At 37.8% G+C, this 21588-nt stretch overlaps 1 protein-coding gene across 3 annotated transcripts in view; it reads left to right on the plus strand.

Annotated features, from left to right (window-relative positions):
* LOC114252921 (uncharacterized) overlaps window positions 1–21588 on the plus strand; it is a 67193-nt gene that overhangs the window by 32946 nt on the left and 12659 nt on the right. The window contains exons 2-8 of one of the 3 annotated variants that reach the window (XM_028187616.2): window positions 4119–4151; window positions 17879–17936; window positions 18020–18160; window positions 18807–18938; window positions 19961–20101; window positions 20516–20663; window positions 21015–21202. In XM_028187616.2, the coding sequence (XP_028043417.2) occupies window positions 18042–18160; window positions 18807–18938; window positions 19961–20101; window positions 20516–20663; window positions 21015–21202 (728 nt within the window). In that variant the 5' untranslated portion in view covers window positions 4119–4151; window positions 17879–17936; window positions 18020–18041. The remainder of the gene's footprint in view (window positions 1–4118; window positions 4152–17878; window positions 17937–18019; window positions 18161–18806; window positions 18939–19960; window positions 20102–20515; window positions 20664–21014; window positions 21203–21588) is intronic. The other 2 variants (XM_089736792.1, XM_089736793.1) reach the window with 2 other exon arrangements.

Genomic DNA, 21588 nt, shown 5'->3' on the forward strand with positions numbered 1-21588 from the left:
TACCAGCTCTAGCAGAATTACAATATAGTAAAGCATTGGGTACATAAATTCAATAGTTGGGACGTAGTGGTGGAAATTTAACACAAATTTTTTGGAAGCGTTTTAACTATTCCTCTGTCATTTCTGACGTTCGTGAGCAACAATGACCATTCCCAATCAGATGGACCGTATACACGTCCACCTATACGGGCAATAAAGATCAACAGATTCTAAATTATTTTTTAAACTTAATCAATCTTGATGTAAGTCGATATATATTTTAATCCATGTTGTAGAGGCCATTATATAAGCAGTTACCGCTTTTTATATCAGACTAGCTGACCCGGCAGACTTCGTAGTGCCTTAATCGATAAAACAAACAACAAACAAACGACAAAAGACCTAAAATTTTGTATAAAATAATCTTAAAACAAACAAAAGGAATCCATCCGACGGTAGACACATCAAAGGGAAAACAAAATTGTTATTTTTATTTAATTCCGAGCATTTTCATATTTATTTACCTTTTAAACCTTCTTCTCTAGACTTCCACAAATAATTCAAGACCAAAATTAGCCAAATTGGTTCAGCTGTTCTCGAGTTTTAGCGATACTAACGAAAAGCAATTCATTTTTATATATAGAGATTGCAGACTGTAAAACATCGAATCATAAAACTCTAAATTGATATATTCGAAAGTTATTGGTGAACTAAATAATGTTATGTGATTTGATTAACTTTATGTCTTTTCTCTGAGCTTAGGTACACTTGTTTCCTCTCTTTCACTTTTAAAATTCTTTTTTTAAATTTTTTTCTTGCTTAGATCTGTGGACGAGCTCATAGCACACCTGATGTTAAGTGGTTACTGGAGCCCATAGACATCTACAACGAAAATACCGCCACCCACCTTGAAATATGGGTTCTAAGGTCTCAGTATAGTTACGAAGGCAGCCTCACCCTTCAAACCGAAACGCATTACTGCTTCACGGCAGAAATAGGCGGGGTGGTGGTAAAAGAGCTCCTACCACCAGTAATTTCGCAAATTATAATTTTGCGGGTTTGATTTTTAATACACGATGTTATTCCATCCCCGTGGAAGTCCATTTAGCTTCAAAAATAATTAAATAACGGAATTGCAATTTGGCGTAGCTTTTGTAGATTTCATTTGTTTTATGTTTTTTCTCCGACCGACGCCGAAAGTTCGGTTTTCGTCCCGCTGTACAGGGAAGAAAGTGTAACTTTTCCTCCTTGGATACTGACAAGTGCGCATGCGCGTTAGTGTCTACGTCTGCTCTCACGCACCTAAAATTCTCCGCCATTGTTGTGCTCGGGTAGTTTGCAATATCGTTTTTAGTGTAAAAGTGAAATAAAATTGAATAGTGAAGTATTAAACAAAGATGAGTTCATCAGACAGATCTTGTTCAATTAGTAGTCGTTTATTTAAAAATTAAAAAACAGTTAAATTGTTTTTTTTATTAGTATTGGGGGGTTCCAGCCCCCCTGCCCCCGCCAGGCCTTCGCCCCTGAACCCCGACTCGGTATTCCACGAACTACGGCCAGGTAGGAGAAAAAATAGTATGTGCACCGCGGGAAAAAAGTAGGACATCTCATCCCACGTGTTTGCCACAATTTACTTGATGCACAATATACTATGTCATATGTTCAAAACAACATACTTTCAGAATCTTATAAAGTAAATGTATTTAAATTAATGTATACGAAACATTGTTTTTCTATCGCTTCAAGACATTCAATCCATTTGTCGCACTAACTCGCGAACATGCAATTTTACGCTCTGAATGATGCATTAAACTATTTTATTGTTTTAAAAATGATTTCAGAGTTCTGTTGTGCACACGAAGATCGTGGATTTATGGTCGGTTTTTTTTTTACGTAATGAAGATAACCAGAAAATATGTTTACGATGACAAGCGATCAGTGTTTTTTTATTTATTTTTTATTATTTATTAGTGTAATGTGAAATACAACTCAATATTATGTGGATAGATAGAAGGCAGATGATGTTACTTAGGAGTTTTAAAAGACTTTGTTCGTTCATTTATTAAAAAAAAATTAGTACTTTTCAGTTCCACAGTTTTGTATTTAGAACATTACTGGTGGTAGGACCTCTTGTGAGTCCGCGCGGGTAGGTACCACCACTCTGCCTATTTCTGCCGTGAAGCAGTAATGCGTTTCGGTTTGAAGGCTGGGGCAGCCGTTGTAACTATACTTGAGACCTTGGAACTTATATCTCAAGGTGGATGGCGCATTTACACTGTAGATCTCCTCCAGTAACCCCTTAACACTAGGTGGGCTGTGAGCTCGTCCGCCCATCTAAGCAACTAAAAATAAATCGAATTCCGTGGATATTGAACTATTAGATGATTTAAATAAATAAATAAATACTTGAAATCTTACAGCATTGTAGCGTAACAAGAAACCAATTACCAATATCGATGACCGCGTTGACTGAATATGGCATTCGATTTAAATTATGATAATCGATTACAAAACGTGCGCGCTTGTTCCGATCGTTACACTTAACAGATCATTTGTCACTGTTAATAGCCTGTGGCAATAATGTTATCTTTTGCATAGTTATTCTATTACTGCGGAAAAAAATTATGAGGGAATTGTATTTCTTATATTTTCTCAACAAAAATAAAGATGGATTTAAAAATTAATAGATATAGTTATTTTGATAAAGAAGTAAATGTGGAAGATAGAATTCAATTAAAAAATTAAAAAATCTAATAATTTCTCATAGTTTTATTAAGAGTGCAGTTGTCATTAATAAATTAATTTACTTTAACCAGAGCATTAAATCAGATGTTAGCGTGGAAACTAGTGCTTACTGAATTACTTACCTACAATTCGATCTGCGCCGTCTGTGTCTAATCTCCCCGTAATGCCAGATTATCCTCAAGCCTTACTACTGAACTGGACGATTTGGCTCAGTCAATATTGAAATCGTACTTAATTTTAAGCCGTGTCTTCGGGCTGAGAGAAAGCACATAAATAGTAGTACATAGAATAAAATGCATGCAGATTTTAAACTTTGTAAAACTAGATTTTATTTATTTAACTGACGTCCTACCGAAATTTAAACGTGAATTATAATAGTCAGGAATTTGCTAGAGATAGTGCAGTAAGCTTACAGAAGTACAGACCCGAAAATTGGGTATATACATTTTATCCTTCGATCGTCGAGGTTACGATTCTCGACTTCTGCCAGTGCACTGTCTCGTAGAGAAATGCGGTGGGGCGCAAGAGAGAATGAGAGGGAGAGAGAGAGAGAGAGAGAGGGAGAGAGAAAAAGAGATCCTCTCTTTAGATGTCGTCGAATGGAATAAAGGAAAAGGTATCAATTTCCGACTCCTTGCCCCCAAGTATTTCTTCTGTCTCTTCATACGTCGGTTTGAGAACCGGCGAAGCATGTTTATAAATACTCTGTCACGAAACAAAGCAAGCGGGTGACAGAGGGTTGCGTGCATGCACGCTGCTTCTGACCCGGTCGAAGATCTCCGATAAGGCCGACGAATGCGTCCTACAAAGTCAAAAAAATACATACTTGTATTTAATATCAAATGTAAACAAAATATGATCTAACACTATTCAGCGTTGTGTTGCTTTTAACTGACACTCTCGGACTATTGATATTTTCAATCATGTAACAAATTCGAAATCTTCTTTGTAATTTGTTATTGAATTAGAAATCTCGCAATCTATTAATATTATAGTATGCTTATACTATACTTACTATTTGAGCGTGACAAGCAAACAGACAGACGCGTTCTCGACAGGTTGCTTAACATGAAACTTGGCATCAGAATCACGTTTAAAATTTCACTCGTAACTATTGCTTTCCTAATACTTTACAACTGATGACAGTACAATCCACGTGAACATTCTCACTTTTACATATTATTGTATGTGATTGGACTTTAAAGGAATATAAGCATTATGACCAAGTAATAAGATTCTAGTTATTGGAAGTGAGACAATGCAGAGCTTAGAACTGCCACGCCCAAATAGCCTAGCAAATAATGCCCATAATCGTTGCAAATACATATTATGTTGCTTCTATTAAAACAGTCTTGTGTATTTTATTTATAATATTTTTTTTGTTGTTGTTTCAGAATCACGTATTGAAGCTTGCAATAAAAGGTGTTGTAAGTAAAATCATAATTAACTAATTAATAATAATCGTATTTTTGATATTGTTAACTATCCGTAAAAAACATTTTAAGAAAATGAGTCGTCTATTATCAAAGGTGGCAATCTGTGCATTTGGACAAAAAAATGTTATTGATATGTCAATACAGATTGATTTGAATATAATCGTCTCCTTCAAAGAATACGGTTCAAAACCTGCATTAAATAAAGGTTAATACTTAACCTGTTATTTATCTAAGATGTCGTTCAGAAGAGTTTTGTGACTGCCAATGGAATACAAAGTCAATAATTCGTTTTTCTGATTTACCAATAATTGTCCAAAAGTCACATTGCCGGCTTTGATAATAGTCGACTCAAATATTTTTAGCATTCTCAAAAAGTTACGAACTATTAAATACTGACATTAATGTTTAGTTTCTTAAACAGAAACCAAATTCAATTCAATAATGTAAAATAATTTGTAATGCTAGTCTGAGAAAACCCTTTTATATGCGAATATTTGAGTAAGTTAATTTGTGCTCATACCAAAACTACATAGCCGTAACGAAGTACTTAGATCTGCTCTTTTAATAAATCTTACGTTTTTTTTTATTGCTTAGTTGGGTGGACGAGCTCACGATCCACCTGATGTTAAATGGTTACTGGAGCCCATAGACATCTACAACGTAAATGCGTCACCCACCTTGAGATATAAGTTCTAAGGTCTCAGTATAATTACAACTGCTGCCCCACCCTTCAAACCGAAACGCATTGCTGCTTCACGGCAAAAATAGGCAGGGCGGTGGTACCTACCCGTGCGGACTGACAAGAGGTCCTACCACCAGTAAAACACTTTGACATTTACATTACTATCTATGGACTCGGATCATTTTATTTTTGATTGCTTAGATGGGTGGACGACCTCAGGGCCCACCTGATTCAATTCAAGAGGGCGATGGGCTGAGAAAATCTCAACTCTACCCTTTAAACCGAAATGCATTACCCCTAGTGATAGGCAGGGTGGTGCTACCTACCCGTACGGGCTCACAAGACGTCCTACCATCAGTACCCGTAGTGAATCACACTTATTATCCTATATTAACTAATTAGAAAGAAAATTCGTTTGATGTGTTCTATATTATAATATATAGGCCTCTGTCGGTGAATAGTAGAAACCTGGTAAAAACCAGTTTCACACTATAATTTCTAGAGAAATACACAACTGCGTTTTGATTAAAATTTTCCGATTTGATTAGCAGACATCGATAATTTTACAGAAGAACCTTCGTCCGTGATACGATACTCATAAATTAAATGTAGACAAATTGAACGCGGCGGAATCAGATGGAATTCCACGGATCTTAATTGCTTACCATAAGAAATCAAACTCGCAAGACAAGTATGGCAAGCATTCTACAACACAAACTGGTATTTTGACTTGAGAGAGTATGAAGATTATGCGTAATTTGCTTGCGATCAAACCGAGTCTAAACTATTTATAAACAAAACTGAGTTCCTGACGGTAGCTATCATAGAACAGAACATATATGACAGAGGCCTGAATCGCCCTAACGATATTTTTAAGATAAGTTCACACATTTACAGTTGGTTTCCTAATGATTCTTGTTCACATAATGGTTGTCTGGGAGAGATCGCTTTTAGCGATAAGACCGCCAATTGTACCTTTTCTGTATTTAATGTTTCATATTTTATTATTATTTTGTCTACAATAAAGCATAGAGAGTATGCTCTCTCTATACAAGCTCCGAAGGCTAACATTTGAGCCCTCGTCTAACCGAGCTTTTTCACCCGTTCCGTGGAACATTCTCCCGTTGTCTTTACCTCCTAAATATTACCTTGGAACATATATGGCAACATGTACGATGGACGCCTCGTGTCTATGGTACTAAAACAAACATAACCCAGAAATACATACCGGTTAAGTACACAAAGACCACGTCCACACATTTAAAATCGTTAAGTAATGTTTGATTTGATAAATTTTGGATTACACACCTTTTAGTGTCGGTGCTAAGATGGCGTTATATTACCTAATCGTTCATTAATCGGTAATTATTTTATAGATTGCAACAACAGAACAACATGTCGAATTAATAAATTGCAAAGACATCAGTAGCCTTGCCACAAATGTCAAATTTCGCAAAAGTATAAATCGTGCTAATTGGTCGTAACATTTTAATTAAAACCGTCTAACCGTAATTTGATTATCAAACAATAATCGTCTATTACACAGCGATACGCATAATTTTTATTATAGTAAAGCGCACGTATTGGTTAATATTTAAATAATTGTGATTGCCTTTTGAAATTTAACCTTTATTCGTTATAGCCAAATATTATCGTCCAGAATCAAATTTAATTAAACTAGAGGTCCCACAGTAGTCGAAACTCGACTATAATTAATTGGAATTGTAAGTTTGTACACATAGTATAATCACAAATTTCGCTAAGGCTACACTATAAAAAATATTAATAAAGACCAACAAAATTTAATCTATTCTCAATTTGACCACAGACGTCAAGAACAAAAGTTTGACAATAAATAGTATGCATGCGTGTGTGCGTCAAATACATGGTATGTAGTGTGTTTGGAGGCGTCCGTATCGGGGTCGGGGTGCAGTTGAAGTACCTCGGCCTCATTCTGGACAGTCGTTGGACCTTCCGTGCTCACTTTCAGAACCTGGTCCCTCGTTTGTTGCGGGCGGCCGGCGCGTTAAGCCGGCTTCTGCCTAACGTCGGGGGGCCTGACCAGGTGACGCGCCGTCTCTATACGGGGGTGGTGCGATCAATGGCCCTATACGGGGCGCCCGTGTGGGGCCAGTCCCTGGCCGTGGGGGTGGCGAAGCTGCTGCAACGGCCGCAACGCACCATCTCGGTCAGGGTCATCCGTGGTTATCGCACCATCTCCTTTGAGGCGGCGTGTGTACTGGCTGGGACGCCGCCTTGGGTTCTGGAAGCGGAGGCGCTCGCCGCTGACTATAAGTGGCGGGCTGACCTTCGTGCCCGGGGCGTGGCGCGCCCCAGCCCCAGTGTGGTCAGAGCGCGGAGGGGCCAATATCGGCGGTCCGTGCTGGAGTCATGGTCCAGACGGCTGGCTGATCCTTCGGCTGGTCGTAGGATCGTCGAGGCGATTCGCCCGGTCCTTGTGGATTGGGTGAATCGTGACAGAGGACGCCTCACTTTCCGGCTCACGCAGGTGCTCACTGGGCATGGTTGTTTCGGTGAGTTCCTGCACCGGATCACAGCCGAGCCGACGGCAGAGTGCCACCATTGTGGTTGCGACTTGGACACGGCAGAGCATACGCTCGTCGCCTGCCCCGCATGGGAGGGGTGGCGCCGTGTCCTCGTCGCAAAAATAGGAACCGACTTGTCGTTGCCGAGTGTTGTGGCATCGATGCTCGGCGACGACGAGTCGTGGAAGGCGATGCTCGACTTCTGCGAGTGCACCATCTCGCAGAAGGAGGCGGCGGGGCGCGTGAGAGACGCACAATCCCGCCGCCGTCGAGCGGGGGCCAGGGAGGCGGATCTCGCCCAAGCCCTGGCCCTCTAAGTGTTTCGGGTCCCCCTCACATGTCGGTCTGGGGACCGGCGTGGGGGGCCTAAGAAGACGACGTGCAAGCTGCTCTGCACGCGTTTTACGCAAGAGCATCCGGGTGATGGAAGGCCGGCTATCCTCGACCCACGCTGGTTCTGGCCCAGCGGGGTATTCCGCAGGGTAACCCACTCTAACCGGCGCCATCTAGGCGGGCTTCGGACAGTCTGCCGACCGAGAGGGCTGGTGGTCGTGGCGCCGACGACCGCCAGTCCGGCGTCCCGAGGGGGAGGGTGATGGGAGAGATGTGCTCCGCACTAAACGCTTCACTTTCCCCCCTTTGCCTTGTCATGAGTTCTGTCTCATGCGAGGTTTGGACGTTGGTTGTTGAGCGACAGGAGGTTTTAGTCAGTTCGACTCTGACATACCCCGCCCAGTATCCCCAGAAAAGGGCGGAAATCCGGCGATTTCCTCCTGACCAAAAAAAAAAAAAATTTAGTGTGTTTAATGTTTTCTTTATTGATTTAATGTATGTTTTACGCATTATTTAAAAAAAATATTAGCATTGTGTACTTCTTCTCTATATTCTATATAAGTGTAGAAAATTTCATATGCTTCTGTCCCCGCAATTTTCGTAAAAAGGGATACAAAGTTTTTGCTTTACGTATTAATATATAGATTATTCTTGCGTCTTAAAAGGCGAACCATTCTACGTTGATCAATGACAGATTTGTTTAATAAGCACAGGACATTGCGGTTTCCGCCATTAATAAACTTAATTGATACATACATACTAAAACTTAAAACCGATCTGTTATTGCCGCTGACCGTACAAATGTTTTCAGAGATCTTTGTTCCACGTACAAATGTTTTCAGAGATCTTTATTCCACGTACGTTAAAACTGTAGAATAAATTCTTCTCGCGGTATTTTTTGAGCGATACGATATATCATCCTTCAAACTTCAAATTTCGAATATACAAAATACTGTATTGGTTAACAGCAAAGCTCGATAACTCTCACATCACGAGCGAAGAACAATGAATGGCATTGAGGAATTCAGTGTGCAGTCTGACAGTGACAAGTGAGGCATCCGACTAGAACGATTTAGAATGCGACTAATGCGTGCGAGGTACATCATGAATAATTACTAGACTAGCATATGCGAACGAGTAATTAATTACAAAAGCAGGGTTGTCAACTATTTAGGTACTTACCATCGTGAGAAATAAGTGTTTTTGGTATAAATTTAAGTAGAAGAAAATTAATTTTCTGTAACTGAAATCGCAATTATGAATCTTGTTCTAAAAGGAACTTAAGCGTCGCGTTCATCAAGCATCAACAACTACATTACTACAACTACATTAGTTTACTTAAATTAAAAATGTCTCCTTGGGTTTATTAAAATTTATGATATGTATATTCATAAGTCCGTATAAAACGTTAGTCTAAAATTTTTAATGATTTTGATTGATGACTTATCACTTATTGGTATCAAAGTTATAAGAGTATAGAGTTTACCTTTCAAGAAAATAGTTTAGTATTGTAATATGTTTTCATTATTATTATTATTATTATTCTGCGTGAAAAGAAAAACATAATCCAAATTTTATTATAAATGTTATTTATTTGTAATTTCATGAACGCAATACTTACCAACATTTTGTTAAAACAATAAGATTGAATACGTCAAAGTAATGGTAATAGCGAATCAAAATCTTTTCCGCCTACTTTTCAACGGCTAATTTTTTTTTGGATAGTCAAGGTTCAAAAATAACAGGTATTATTTACGGCACGATATTGTGGGTAGTATTTTACTAGGGCGTATGAAGGCTATAGAAAACGATTATATGTAATTAACGGTAGCTTAGTAGCGTCGTTGGCCTCGGAGGATCATAATCTCATGTCGTCTGTAATATTTGTTCAAGGTGTATTGGTAATTGACAATTATTAACAGGACGTGTCGGTTGTGTTCTGTTATTGTTTGCAAATTTGTACTGAGTCAGGCCGCAGGTATTTTCGTGGACAAATTCAATCGAGACATGCAGTTCCATTCAAAGGGCTTAAGCCATACTATTTTCTCTGACTAATAGAATGACTCGGTGGTGAAATAGTAAGCGCTTATCTACTGCACCACATGATCAACCTTCTAAAACATCGTACATACATACAACTTGTACAAGTTTTATTTATCACAACTGAAAATGGATGGGGAAATTAAAAAAAATATGTTAGTTTTACTCATATCATTAACGTTCAAAAGAGACAACAAAGTGAGTAGTATCTTTGTTTATAGTTATGTCTTGCAACCCACGCTAATACTTGAATTAGCAACCTACTTATCACGTAATCTAGATGTCAATTTATGGTATTGCAATAAAATTTCGAAGCATATGAGGTCATTGTGAACGAAGAATGTAATAATAGGTAAGGACTTAAAATTTACCTTATGCCTGAATGTTTTCCGTACAGCCTCTAATGCCAGCTTATTAAAAATCCGTTAAAGTCAATTCCGTAGAGTATTACCAAACTTGTTATAATTACGTCGACATTCACCGTTTCCTGTCCATGAGAACGGTTGACAATAATTCTGTGTATTTCCACTTTATGACTAAGATTTCCGCGGATTGCTTACCTAGGGATACCAGTGTATAATTTTGTTCCATACTGGTCATCTTTTACTCGTTAGTAACATAACGTGATTATCCGTAAATTATGGGAAAATTACATTCCCAGGGTTTATATTTGTACATAATTTACTACTGGTTATTACCTATAGTGGTGGTAGGACCTCTTGAGAGTCCGCGCGGGTGGGTACCACCACCCTGCCTATTTCTGCCGTGAAGCAGTAATGCGTTTCGGTTTGAAGGGTGGGGCAGCCGTTGTAACTATAATTGAGACCTTAGAACTTATATCTCAAGGTGGGTGGCGCATTTACGTTGTGGATGTCTATGGCCTCCAGTAACCACTTAACACCAGGTCGGCTGTGAGCTCGTCCACTCATCCACTCATATAAAATAAAATAAAAAACTTTGTCGTAAATATTTTTAAGTTACGAATTTTAACAAAGATTGAAAATAAACATATGCATTTTAGTTGGTATTAGCATGTAAGGTAATTTCGGAACCGATATAATCAATTAGATTTTATGTTTCATAAAAACAAAATACACGGATATTGGATTTTTATGACGGCTGTTCCAAGTTTGACTCATAACTACAATCTATTTATAAATTTAAAACGTGATGGAATAGAACGGAAACTGGATATTTAGACAAAAACACTAATTTCTTTTTGTGCTATACAGTCTTGTGATTGATGTGAGATCATACTGATTTTTTTTTTCTCCTACCTATTCGCTGGTAACGTAAGGAACTATTCCGGTTACGCCCGGACGGGTATAACGGGCTTATGGGCTCAACCTGAGAGAATTCACTTACACTAGCCCTAGAAAGAGCAGTGCTTCGCAGAATCCACCACCGGATCGGCGTGATTCCGATTAGGAATGCATACATTGTATTGACTAAATTAGCATTATTGAACTCGGTTAGTATAAGCTCATATCTGATTTTCTCATAAAACTAACTAACTCAGGAAACGTTAGGTACTTCTTACCTTAATACCTGAACATAATTAAAGTGATAGTTGTATCGCTTCTAGTAAGAGCAATATTACAGAGAAAAAAGCTATAAATATAACATATATAAATATATCATAGCACGATAAATTTGGTGAAAAAAATGTTTAAATTTTTTATCGCTTATGCCGTGCGGGTTATGACTCACGTGTCGCCGACAAAGGTTGTGAGAACCGTTACAATTCCACTGGGAAATGCACGGAAATTATTCGACATTGCTTTCTCTATTCTCACACGCATATTGCACTCGATGCGTACGTATTAGCATGTTGGTATGTGCACTTTTACATCATTTTTTTATATTCAATTGGTTATTGAGTTCATCGTTTCAGATATTTCAAGTAATGCATACTACCTAGAGCCATTGCGTTCATCCACAGAGATCTTTTTTGTCGCGTACCTTCCAGCTTTGGAATGAGCTCCCCTCCACGGTGTTTCCCGAGCGTTGTGACATGTCCTTATTCAAACGAGGCTTGTGGAGAGCACTAAATGGTAGGCAGCGGTTTCCCTCTTCTCCTGGCATTGCTGACGTCCATGAGCGACGTTAACCACTTGCCATCATTTGGGCATGCACGTCTGCCTACAACGGCAATAAAAAAATGAATATCGTATGAGAGTCGTCGTGGCCTAAAGAATAAGACGTCCGGTGCATTCGTGTTAAAGAGATGCACCGGTGTTCGAATCCGAGGCGGGTACCAATTTTTCTAATGAAATACGTACTCAACAAATGTTCACGTTTGACTTCCACGGTGAAGGAATAACATCGTGTAATAAAAATCCAACCCGCAAAATTATAATTTGCGTAATTACTGGTGGTAGGGCCTCTTGTGAGTCCGCGCAGGTAGTTACTACCATCCTGCCTATTTCTGCCGTGAAGCAGTAATGCGTTTCGGTTTGAAGGGTGGGGTAGCCGTTGTAACTATACTGAGACCTTAGAACTTATATCTCAAGGTGGGTGGCGCATTTACATTGTAGATGTCTAAGGGCTACAGTGACCACTTAACACCAGGTGGGCTGTGAGCTCATCCACCCATCTAAGCAATAAAATAAAAAAAGAATGTCTTAGAGAGGTGGCATATTACCCGAAGCTTAACAGCAATGTAATTTTTTTTCCTACCGACGCTGATAGCCCTGAGAAGCTATTTCAGCTTCGCCCTAAAGTGTAGGTGAGCTCACGGGGCTTAAACCGTGAGTGTTGCTAACACTGGCCCTAGCAAGAGAAGATCCGGCGAGGTTGTGAATTAGATACGCACATAACACGAACCGTCTGAACACAATCACTTCAGCGTATTATCTATAATTATTATTCAAGACCAATAGCGTGACCCCAGGCTGAAGGAACGCCTCCGACGACAAGTTTAGTCACAGTTGCGTCGGTAGTTGTGCAAAGGAACCTTCGAGTGAAGATTTTTAAATGGAAATCCGTATTCATTGTTCTTTGTCTCGTATGACTGAGCAGACAAATATGTTGTGACATAATTTTCATTTAATAACTCCTAATTGAAAGCGATTGCGATTGTTTATTGTTATTATTTTCACGTGCAAGCATTACGTTTCAGTTCTCAAAGGAGAACATTAATAATCTCATTGGAATCCGGAAATTGGCCTTAATGTGGTAAATGCATGATAGGAATTATGTTGAAAAGGCCACACGGCTTAAATTCTTTTAACGTTATGTTGTATTCGTTACTAATAAATCAATTCAATAATGACATCACTATTTATCGAATGCGATGAAAAGAAATCATCGTAATCGTTGTTAAAGAGACAACTATCATTGTATTAAACTATGTTTTCACTTTCACGTAAGAAATCGATACTCCATCTCTGTTACTATATTCTAATGCATTAATAATTAGATGTTATATCTTAAGCTGGGAGCTGTCGGGTCACAGTGAAGTATCTGCGGACCCTGGTGACAATTTTGATAAAAATACTGCTACCCTGTACATAAAAATAACTTTTGACTTCATAACAATTTTTTTTTTTTTTCCCTACCTGTGCTTGCCTTGAGAGGCTATTTCAGCTTCGCCTTGACGTGTAGGTGAGCTTACGGGACTCAAAGCGGGAGTGTTGCTAACACTGGCCCTAGAAAGAGCAGTGCTTCGAAAAAATTTCCACCGGATTGGAAACGCGACTCACTGAGAAGTTCCGGCGAGAAACTCAGTGGGCTGCGTCTGTGGGTTAATTTACTCTTCGATCCCTTCGTCGCAAGCGAGGGGTTTGGCGAAGACGGTGACCGGTGCTTGAGGTCAAACGTCAAATTTTATCAATGACATTCGGAAACTACAAGTAAAATCGATATCTGCATTAGAACAGCAAATTTTTTTTTTTAAGAACACTAACTACTTCTAATGTCATCAATGTAGTTGAAATCAATTAATTACTTAATTTTTTATATATATTTTTTTATTGCTTAGATGGGTGGACGAGCTTACAGCCCACCTGGTGTTAAGTGGTTACTGGAGCCCTACAACGTAAATGCGCCACCCACCTTGAGACATAAGTTCTAAGGTCTCAATGTAGTTACAACGGCTGCCCCATCCTTCAAACCGAAACGCATTACTGCTTCATGGCAGAAATAGGCATGGTGGTGGCACCCGTGCGGACCCACAAGAGGTCCTACCACCAGTAATTAATTATTATTAGGCATTAATCAAAAACAACTGATCAGATCTTGATGAACTTTATATGGGACTACATGAGAAGAACCAGCTTTCAATTAAAATAAAAAATCTTTAAAATGGGTTCACAAAGAAAAAAAGTTGTCGAATATATGCTTCATTTTTTGAAGTCTGTTTGAAATCAGATGCTGCGATAGTTGGTCAGGTGATTAATCCTATCAAATCTAGCTTGATTAATGAATCAGAGGGATGTAAAACTATTTTCTTACATGACTAATACACAAAATAATATACATTACAAAAGGCAATGACCAGGACGTGTGTAAACACAAAGTTAAGTCTCAACATTGAAAGTAATGGAAAACTCGTGAGTTGATCGTCACGCGTCCACTCCGAGATCTAGCTAGTAAAATCTACGTTACGGTCATAGATAATGCACTTAAGCTATGATAACGTTGTGATCTAGGTTATTTAGTACTAAAATATTTTTTAAATATTTCGAGGAAGTAGATGTACTCTTTTTTTCCAATTCCTTTTACATATAACAATTCGAGAGTATCAATAAAGCAACAAGTTATGATTTCTGTTCAAAATAGCACTCATACAAAATTTACTAGGATATATTATATCCAAAATGTATGCTTAATGAACTCATTAATTAATTAACCAATTAACTACTCTGTATCCTTATTATAGTGTTCTCTAACAGCTGTTTGTACAAAATACATTAAATAAATAAATAAATAAAAATAAAGCTATATGGAAATCATTCAACTCAGACAGTCACCGCATTACTCAATGTGAGAACTATCGATGAACACGTCACTGTTCGTGAGATTATCATAATTTCAACATGCAATGTCTGCAAACCGGTAGCTCCTGTGAATCTGGTTCCTCGACCTAGGGCTGCCAACGGAGACTTATAAACATTTTTTTAAATATTCGCGGCATTCTACATAATCTCTATTATTTAACGGGTATACATATTTGTCGACTATAGATTTCACACTTAACTTTAAGTCTAGTCGTGATCATGACGCATCAATCGTGAAAAACGTTGTAGTCACCCGTCAAATAATAGTGTGTGTCATTGGACTAGTGATTTAATTAAAAGCTACAACTTGATACTGTTTACCAGTTTTATTTTCTATCTAGGTACGTTTGACAAATGAAAGTAAAGTCCGTAGGAACAACAAGATGCGTGTAGATTTCTCTATGAGATTGCAATGTTAACTGTACACAGATTGGATTAATTGTTAATTAATTGAAATGTAAACAGATTTAGTGATCGTATTTACCTGTACAGTGTAGGTACTAGAGGAGCGATAATGTAATTATATATCCAAGGTTTAACGTTCAAGTTAAAATTATGATTCCCTAATTATGTGTGCTCGCTAAATTTTATATTTAAGATAAGAAGTGGAGGAATTCTCAGGTCTTATCTCTGTTATTGTGTATTTCGTAAAGGATTGAGCAAATATTTGTGCTTGCTTTGCTTTGACAACCCTGTAATAAATCACGACTTGCGTTTTTCGGGTGAGGGTCTCCAACATCCGAAACTGTGTTAAACAATACACGCAGCAATTGACGACACTAATACCTCGTTAGACCACTACGCGACCTATTGGCTAACTTTTGCTACAACTTTCAAAATGTCTCTCTGACTTACGTTTTTCGACAACGATTTTGACATATTTGTACATAGTCGACTGCTGAAATATTAAGTATCAAGATTTAGATGCACAACGAACTCGGCGATAGTAGTGCTAGCTTGGTGTGTATATAAAACCGAACATTAACGTTAATTATGATAATATCTTTTTTACATAAAACTTCCGTAACGGTAAATACAAATAGGTCAAATAGGTTTATTTAACAAAAAGGAATCGACATCATCTACAATTATTGTTTTTATTTTTATATGAATAGTAATTTTAACCAGTTCACGGTCCACCAGGCGTTAAGTGGTAACCGAAGCAAATAAACATCCAAACATGAATGTTGTCACCCATATTGAGACTCGAGTCTATGTCTTGATTGTAGAAAAATTACATAGACTTTATCTTTTGCGGATTTGATTTTTATTACTTCGGCATATTTGCATTGTTTGAGAGCCCCCGGTGTCTTACAAGATTATTAACAAATTTTAGTTACACGAAAGCTGTAGGTATTAAAAAACTTGAAATACCAAAGTGTTGTTTTTATTGCTAAGAAACTGATAGTGGTTTTCTTCAAATTCTTACCACAGATTCATTAAACAGAACGTTAACAATGTCTTCTTCATTACTCGCTAATAATAATAATAATAATTAGTAATGACTTTTCCCCGTATCTCATAAAAGAACAATGAACAAGAGAATCTCACACGCGGTTCATTTTTTTTCTGACACAGAAGAGGTCTAGTTCAAGGTAAATGTTATTTAAAAAATAATCACTTTAATTGATGACTCTCTAAAGCCTAAATATTGACTTTTAGACATTTTTAGTTGACTGATTTTATTTAATTATTTTTATTACCCGAATGAACTTCTTCCTTGATAATGTTAAAATATTAATACGTGAAGCAAAAACTTTGTATCCCTTTTTAGAAAAATTGCGCGGACGTAGGAGTATGAAATTTTCCACACTTATAGAGAATATAGCGAAGAAGTGCACAATGCTAATTTTTTTTTTAAATAATGCATAAAAGATACATTAAATCAATAAAGAAAACATTACACACACTATGTACCATGTATTTGACGCACACACGCATGCATACTTCTGCCTATTTCCCTGCTTATTTCTGCCGTGAAGCAGTAATGCGTTTCGGTTTGAAGGGTGGGGCAGCCGTTGTAACTATACTTGAAACCTTCGAACTTATATCTCAAGGTGGGTGGCGCATTTACGTTGTAGACGTCTATGGGCTCCAGTAACCACTTAACACCAGGTGGGCTGTGAGCTCGTCCACCCATCTAAGCAATAAATAAATAAAAAACTATTTATTGTCAAACTTTTGTTCTTTTAAATGTTGTTTGTCTTTATTCATATTTTTTTATAGAGTAGCCTTAGCGAAATTTGTGATTATAGAAGTATAAAATACGATCATAATAGTGTACAAACTTACAATTCCAATTAATTAAAGTCGAATTTCGACTACTGCGGGAACTCTAGTGTTAATAATGCTACTAAACTAACTGATAGCGTGGCATAAATTAAACTTGCAATCCAGATCATTCTATACGACAATATGGGTTTATATGACATAACAAATAGCAGACATATCAGAGTAGTTAATAAGAATATAGACGAGAAAGTCGACTTCTGCTGGTTAGTTCTTTCGAGAGCTTCAAAAGTTTTTTCACAGATTTAACTTTCTACTTCAATAACACAATGCGTATAGAGCACGGCCGACACATATTGTAGTGCATAATTAATTAATAAACCTAGTGATACAGTTTTGACATTTGCGTAACGCGAACAATGAGATGGTGAGATTGGGTGTGACCAGCGTCGCGGGCGCGTCCGGTTCTGACGCAACGTGCTATACGGCCTTTATGCTGTCAGGATACTGCCAATGTCGATGAACGGAATGCGCGGCTTTGCCCCAATTACAAATAACCTCAATATTTCATCTTTCGTCGGCCGCGATGTTTCCTCTTGTGAATATTTATTTCATTAATGTAGAATAGAGATCGCAGCGCATAAAATAAAACTTCCACTGTTCCAAAATCTTCTTTTATAATAATAATTAATAATTAACACTTTTATTACGTCTGGCTTTTTTTTCAACCGTCTTCGCCATTTTCTTTTTCTCTGTCATTCTGTCTGTCGTTCTCTTTTCCCTTTCTTTCTGTTTCCTCTCACTCACGTCTTAACGCTCCGTTCCACACTCTTTTCATACGTGCCGTTCTTACCAATCCTACTTTAATAATGATCGTTCTTGTTTCAGATTTTCTATTGATCATGGAGATAATCAAAACAAAGGACTATCAAATAGGATGACCTTGGTGAGTTTGTAATTGACGATTTCTCGTATATCTCGATATCTCGAATTACTTCGGTAAATGATATAATCGATTTAAATTATCAGGTTTAATTGAAGAGGTGACGCGATGTCGCAGTCCGCGCTGGGATTGGGCGGAGAGCGGCGTTACTCGGTGCCTTCCAATCCAATGATGCACGACCCTAGAGGGATGCATTCCGAAGATCTGCACGCGTGGTCTATCTATAGGTGGAAATAAATATATATTTTTATTTAACTAAAAACGGAACTAATTTTGTTACGAGTCTTTCATGTGAATAGTTCATGCCGATGGTTATAATAGAAAACAAATATTAGAATTCAACAGTCATAATTTTGTCATTCTGATCCTTATCAGGAAATGTTTTTTTTATTAGAAAACAAAATACTTTGTAAGGAATAATTATTACGTAATACATTTTTATTATTGCCCTTGTAGGCAGACAAGCCAGCCCAAGCCGCTGCCTACCGTTAAATAATAATAAATAATAATACATATATTATACATAAATTTTGCGATACAAGCCCTCAATGTTTTTTTGTGAGGATCGATAGTTTCCTTTTTTAATTTCCTATTTTTTATAAATTTTGTAGCCTATTTGTTGTGTGATCATACCATTATATTTCTAATAACGCAACTGATTTTTCATTCAATGACGACGTAGTAAAAAAATGATATCGGAAATTGTAACAAATAATACATACCTATAATGCAAATACAAAGAAAATTATTAACTCGCAATTTAGCCAATAATCATTTCATCACCCACTATGTTCTCGAGAATTATCGACCTATCGATATTATTATATAATGATTATATTTACATAATAATAAAACCTTATTCGTGCATTTTAGGCAAAACTTGAACTCAGACTTCACAGACAGCGCTTTAGGAAGCACCGACAAAAGTCCATTGCCGTATGGAAATTTTCAGCTGAGGGATACTACCGTGCAGTCAATACTATCCCATCCTCGCTATGGACCTAAGTAAGCGTACTGTATTTTCTAATGTTTTCCTGAAACACATTTTTTTTATTGCTTAGATGGGAGCTCACAGCCCACCTGGTGTTAAGTGGTTACCGGAGCCCATAGACGTCTACAACGTAAATGCGCCACCCACCTTGAGATTAGACCTTAGTTCTAAGGTCTCAAGTATAGTTACAACAGCTGAACGCGTTACTGCTTCATGGCAGAAATAGGCAGGGCGGTGGTACCTACCCGTGCGGACTCACAAGAGGTCCTACCAAAATAATTATCTGTGTGTCAACGTTTATAGCAAATAGTCAAAACATTACTCTGCTCATTAAATACCACCAGGATTGTCGAATACTAATACGAGTTTAAACAGGACGAAAGCTTGTATTCCCTAAAACGAAACTTTTTAAATATCGGATAATCTCAGAGTTAACAGAATTTTTTCATTTGTTGAACCAAGTGTAAAAGCACGTACTGTTATAGTTTTTTTCGAGTATCTAAATTAGAATTACCTACCTAATATGCTTAAAAACAATTTTAACACGATTTTTATAATTCGTTTCTTATTGTCTGTATCTTAGTATTCATATATAAAAAAGGTCTTAAAATAACGAAAATTCGATAAATATTCTTATTAAGTCCGTACGGGTGGGTGGATACTAACTATCCTGCCTAGTAAATCAGTCATTATAAAATTCAATTCCGAATCGAATAGATAATGAAGTAATAAGAATCTTTGTAGGTTTCTCACGAATCAATTTCACAATGAATACTTATGGTTTTAACAATTTCATTTTCTTTTCGATAACCTGCAATGAAAAGATAAAATAGTAGGCGGAACTACCGCGCACCACTAAGGACAATGTTACATTGCGTTGTATTCCAATGTAGAATAAAAACATCAGGGAAACATTTCTTTTGGTCGGGACGCAACTTGCTTGTGACGTTATTGAATTTAATAGAATGGATAACTACAAAAATTTAGGTCTCGGGCGTAGCTAAATTATTAAAGTATCAATTGTTTTATTTAACAGATCAGCTCTCGGTTCGAACATGTACACGTATCTCAAATTTGGTCTACCACGAGTGTTTCCGCCGAATCACAACGGCTCGCAAAGATCTGGCACACCAAAGCCGAAAACTTCGATAGGCAGCGGAATGAAACCGGTACAAAGGTAAATTGTGTTTTTTTTTTCGTATTTGATTCTAGTCTGAACCTTGGAGAAGTTGTGTAAAGCAAAGGACGCATTTCGGCGGATTCTGCTAAATAAAAGACCTAAGCTTTTGTATAAAATAAATTTAAAACAAACAAAAGGAATCCGTCCGACGGAGCACACATCAAATGAAAAACAAAATTGTTATTTTTATTTAATTCCGAGCATTTTCATATTTATCTATCTTTTAAACCTTGTTTGGACTTCCACAAATAATTCAAGACCAAAATTATCCAAATCGGTCCAGCCGTTCTCGAGTTTTAGCGAGCAAATGTTTTTTTTCAATACGGTTATTTTTTTAAATAGCATTTTAATGTACGAAGTTACGTTAGATAAGATATAAAATTTTAAGAGGTTGTTAATTTTCACTTTTAGAATACACCGACAGAGCAGAGGAGTTCGGGAAACGTCTTCAGGCTATGACAGCTCCGACAACGAAACCACAGCTAACTACAACAAATACAGCCGGAAGTATCGATCTGATCCTGACTTTCGGATGCAAAACCTTCAGTCTACTTATCAGGTGAATACTACTTTAACAGTGTAGATAGTCGGGCTCACGGGTGACCTGCACTTAACGGTCGCAGCAGCGCGGGTGTTGCCGCCTTCTGACCTCAGATATCAGTGTGCTTAGTGCGAGTTTTTTAACGTTCTCGATAGCGTAAAAGTTAACTCGAATTTGTATGGAGTTGGAACGTTTAAATACGGTTGCCGTTAGGGGCGCTGTTCCTACTCCATACAATCTTGAGTTAACTTTTACGCTATCGATAACCTTAAAAAACTCTCACTAAGCACACAGGTGGGACGTGAGTCCGCTCCCACGCCCATTTGGGCAAAAATAAATGACGACGCTATCGTACTATTATGATTCCAGGCGAGTACTGGCGTGCCGCTGGTAGCGATGCACCAGGCGGGTATCCGGGAGCCGCAGTGGGCCAACTCCCGACACAAGTCTGTCAGCGAAGCCAACTTACTGGGCATAGACGGGCGACCGCAACGGTCCCAATACACGAACAGAAGAAACAGTGTTGCCGATTTCGTTCCGGACGGAGATCATCACAGGTGACTAAAAAACGGCGATAAGACTGCCAATTGTACTTTTTTGTATTTAATGTATCGCACTCTTTATTTGTTTTTTGGTGTACAATAAAGAATACTCTCTCTCGCTCTCTCTAAAGAAATCAGTTGTTAACACTTTTATCAAGTTCGCGTGAGCAACCTCATTTCTGAATATTGCTACTGTGGCGCACCTTTTTCCATACAAAGTTTAGCAACGTCTAAAAACGTCCCGCCGTAATACGCACATCTTATGATGATTTTTTTAGGGAACGCGGCGGTGTAGGCTGTGAAAATCGAATGTGTTGCGGCGCTAAATAGATGCGCCATAGGAATTTGCCCATTAAATAGACGTCCAAAGACGTTTTGACAAAATAAATATGATAATCTAG

This window comes from Bombyx mandarina, chromosome 22, assembly GCF_030267445.1.
Source record: "Bombyx mandarina strain Sakado chromosome 22, ASM3026744v2".
NCBI classification, from domain to species: domain Eukaryota; kingdom Metazoa; phylum Arthropoda; class Insecta; order Lepidoptera; family Bombycidae; genus Bombyx; species Bombyx mandarina.